A 4,012-nucleotide genomic window follows, 5' to 3' on the forward strand; every position below is an offset into this window, starting at 1 on the left:
GGGCGCAGGGAAGAAGAACTTAAGAAGCTTTATTTTTTTAAAGCTCCACGTGACATTCTGAGCCGTGCGATTCTCATGTGATCGGACGGCTGGATCCATGTGACGTTGTAGGTATCGAACGGTTGGGAGTACGTTCGTTGGTCTGCCAAGATGCATGCGATCGGAGGGCCGAGGCGTAGCGGGCCTACCATGGAATTGGACGGCGGATGCGACGCGCTTGTGATGCGATGGGGCAAATATCAGCCATTCGATCGTGCATGCGGCAATCTATAAAGGGGGGGGCTCAGAGACAACGGGCCTTTTAAAAATTCTGACAGCCTCCCCCCCACTCCCAGAGCTCACACTCTCTCTCTAACTCTCTCGTTACACGCGGGCGCGCGCACCCCCGCAACACACACACACGCACTCTCTCTCTCTCTCTCTCTCTCTCTGCGCTGCAGTATGTCCAATCTGCGTACATTTCCGCTGCCTTTTCCCTACCCCTTGTTAATATTCATTCCTATATTGCTAACCCTACTCCTGCAAACCTGTAACAACTCTCACCTTGTACTTTGCAAGAACAGCTCGCCATTCCCGCACCTCGAAGACATCTCCTCTCGTTATGAGGCCCTCGACTTCGAGGAAGCCTACTCTGTCCTCTGGGGAGACCCCGCCATAGCTGCAGATGGAAGCTCCATCCAGCTCAAACTCGACAGACACACCGGTACCATACTGTTATTCTATCCCCTGATAATCAATCATTCCATCAAGTAAATCAGCAGTTCTGCAATCATTCAATCAAGTATATCAGCAGTTCTGCAATCACTGTTACTTCCATCTCAATCAGCTCAATTCCGTTTATTTTTCTGAAAACTTCAATGGAATGTAATCTGATTTTTTCGGCACGTTCAATTATTGTGTCTCTATTGATACATATCTAGCAATACACGCAGCGCCCTGTAACTAATCCAACTGATTGCTTTACCCTGCTCGTAATGCGATCGCAGGTTCAGGGTTTATATCCCTCGATAATTATATGTATGGATTGTGCAGTGCGTCTATAAAATTCCCTTCCAACCACACTGCTGGGATAGTGCTGGCTTTCTACGTGAGTGTTGTTACAGCAATTCGGATGAACATTAAAATATCAAGAGCCGTTGGATGGTCGGCATACTTGAGGTTAACGATAGTTGTAGTCGAAATGAATCGTGCAGTTGTCTAACGGAGGGGACTACGCTGATAATCACGACGAGCTGGACTTCGAGTTCTTGGGGAATGTGAAGGGGAAGCCATGGAGGATGCAGACCAACATCTATGGCAACGGCAGCGTTGAAAGGGGCCGCGAGGAGAGGTTCAACTTTTGGTTTGACCCCACGACAGACTATCACACCTACACCATCCTATGGAACCCCAAGCATATCGTGTAAGAACACTGCTATCCTTCAGTCATTTGTTTTCTAATTGCTCGTACAGGGTTCGGCTTGCAAGCTTTCTAAATGAATGCAATGAATGCTTGTGAGTCGATGCCTCATTTCATGATTATCTTGTGCTTTATTCTTGCACAGATTCATGGTGGATAACATACCAATCAGGGAGATGGTCAAATCCTCGGAATTGGGTGGCGATTACCCATCCAAGCCCATGGCTCTATATGCCACTATCTGGGATGGGTCTCAATGGGCCACTGATGGTGGCAAATACCCAGTTGATTACAAATATGCCCCATTTGTGGCCACTTTCAAGAATCTCAAATTGGAAGGATGTGAAGCCAACCCTATAACATCGGAAAATCAGGAGTTTGATATGTGCAATGCTAAGGTGGAGACCTTAGGTGCTATAAGCAATCCTATCAATGCTATCGACTTGTTCTCCCTCACCACACAACAACAAGTTGCACTTCGATGGGTAAGAAGCAAACACTTATACTACACATATTGTGAAGATAGATCGAGGTATGAGGTTCCGCTTCCTGAGTGCATAGCACAACCAGAAGCTACCAATAGTGCCATGAGAAGGCAAAAGAGAAGAAGGGTTGTTCACACTACACATCCATCCCGTAGAGGATGATTCACAATCTATAGGAATTGAAGTATCACTTCTAACACCTCATATTTACATGATTTACTATAGATTATACCAAATCACAAATCTATTCATGACAATTTAAGCTCAAAGAACTCATCGCTTACATAAAACCCTTGACCATCCCCAAACAAAAATAATAAAGAAGACATATAACCATATATCACACTCGAGATGTATCAATAGAGGGAAAAAATGATGTATGATTGTACTACAATTGAGATTTCTCTTCCCTATTATATCTAAACAGAGGGAAAATGTGACATATTTGTTTAGCATCCATGTACAAAAGGATTGGACTAGAGGATAAATTGATCTTCAAGTGTTAACTTCCTTTAATTTAGATTACAAAATTTGGATTATTACATGTTTGGATATTCTAATATACAAGCAAGGAATGCACTCACAAGACATTTATCTTTTCAAATTGAAGGGTTGATTCCAATATCACTAGTGCTATTATGATGCTTTATAGAGTGATATCCTACCTATTGTGTCCGCATAGCCGTTAATTGCACTTTAATAAATTTTTGCCATATTTACATGCATTAGGTACTTAGATGTGTATGGATAAGCATGGTATTGTGGCTTGTGGTGTCCAAAATTGTGTGATCTAGGTTGTTGGAATACTCACTACTACATATAGAGGAATTTCCAACATTCTATAATGATGTCTCCTTCCAAAACCATTAAAACACTTCAAAACTTTTGGGTCCCAAAAATTTTGGGCTAAAATGTACTAAAATTTTAAGACGTGTTTGGGACAATTGATTGTTTACATAGGAAAATCTTGTAATCTTATTGTTGCAATCATTATGACTTGATAGTTTAGTTCAAGTTTACTAAAGATTCTCTTTAGTCACATAAGATGATACTAAGCAAGGTTAGGATCTAAGAGGAATATAAAGAGAGGCCTTTAATTATATCTTCCATGATCTTTGCAAGAAGAAAAGACTAGCATGAGACATATCAAAGGTCATGATGAGAGAGGGAATCTCCTATATAATAGGACAAAGGGAAGAGATAGCAAAAAGTTATTTACATTCCCACCCACCTTCTCACATGTCTCACACCCCTTCCATTTGTCCTATTATCTCAAATGTTTCATCAACTATATTAGCCAAGTTATTCATTTCTCATATTCTAGAAATTCCAACTTTTATAACCCATTAAAATTCATGCCACATGCAAGCATGCATATACATACACACCTCGAGAAATTATGGTTTGTGGTTTTATAGGCATAGACTCAATGGTTTGCCATGCAACTAGAAATATGTCATTAGGATTTCTAGAAATATGGCATTGACTTAATGGTTTTCCTTGCAACAACTAGAAATGTGTCATTAGGATTTCTATTTAGTGAACCAACATCCTTATAGAAAAACATGCCACAAAGGAACCCATTATCACACTAAGGAGCTTGACATACATATTTTTGAAATAGAATTGATGATGTAGCATGAACCATGGTAGGTTATAGACTTACTTAAGCATGGCCCATTAGAAAGGGAAAAGTCCTACCTCAAACACACTTCCATATGGAAAGTATTTATAAAAAAATTTAGAAGTTAGGTTCATAATCTCACAAAAACTCCTCCACACAACTAGGAAAGGTAAGAAAGTTTGTATCTGAATAGATAGCCCATCAAAACATGAAGCTCTAGATGAAAAGTCCATGTATATTTTGAATAGGAGGCAAGAACTTATTGGCAGGATTTGGTTTGACTTTCTATTCACCTCTTTGAGGTCAAGCTAACCAAAATAAGGGGTAAGGCCATGGGAATGTGAAAAAACCACCCTTTAAAATGTTTATAGGCATTTTTTTGGATATAAGAATATCTTAGTGTCAACCCAAAAATTTGAAGCTTGCAACATGCTCCAAAAAAAAACATTCTATCATCATGACAAGGAGAACCTTGAATGTAAGTAACTAACTATATAGATAGGC

At 40.2% G+C, this 4,012-nt stretch overlaps 1 protein-coding gene across 1 annotated transcript; it reads left to right on the forward strand.

Moving 5' to 3' along the window:
* Positions 1-298: 298 nt before the first annotated feature.
* On the forward strand, positions 299-2,472 carry LOC148024306 (putative xyloglucan endotransglucosylase/hydrolase protein 28). Its single transcript, XM_087693931.1, has 4 exons — positions 299-703; positions 987-1,087; positions 1,194-1,402; positions 1,545-2,472. The coding sequence occupies exons 1-4, from the start codon at positions 442-444 to the stop codon at positions 2,044-2,046; spliced, it is 1,074 nt and encodes a 357-aa protein (XP_087550057.1). The 5' UTR covers positions 299-441; the 3' UTR covers positions 2,047-2,472.
* Positions 2,473-4,012: the final 1,540 nt, after the last annotated feature.

This window comes from Lygodium microphyllum, chromosome 15, assembly GCF_053477565.2.
Source record: "Lygodium microphyllum isolate KBCC chromosome 15, Lygodium_microphyllum_v1.1.10, whole genome shotgun sequence".
NCBI classification, from domain to species: domain Eukaryota; kingdom Viridiplantae; phylum Streptophyta; class Polypodiopsida; order Schizaeales; family Lygodiaceae; genus Lygodium; species Lygodium microphyllum.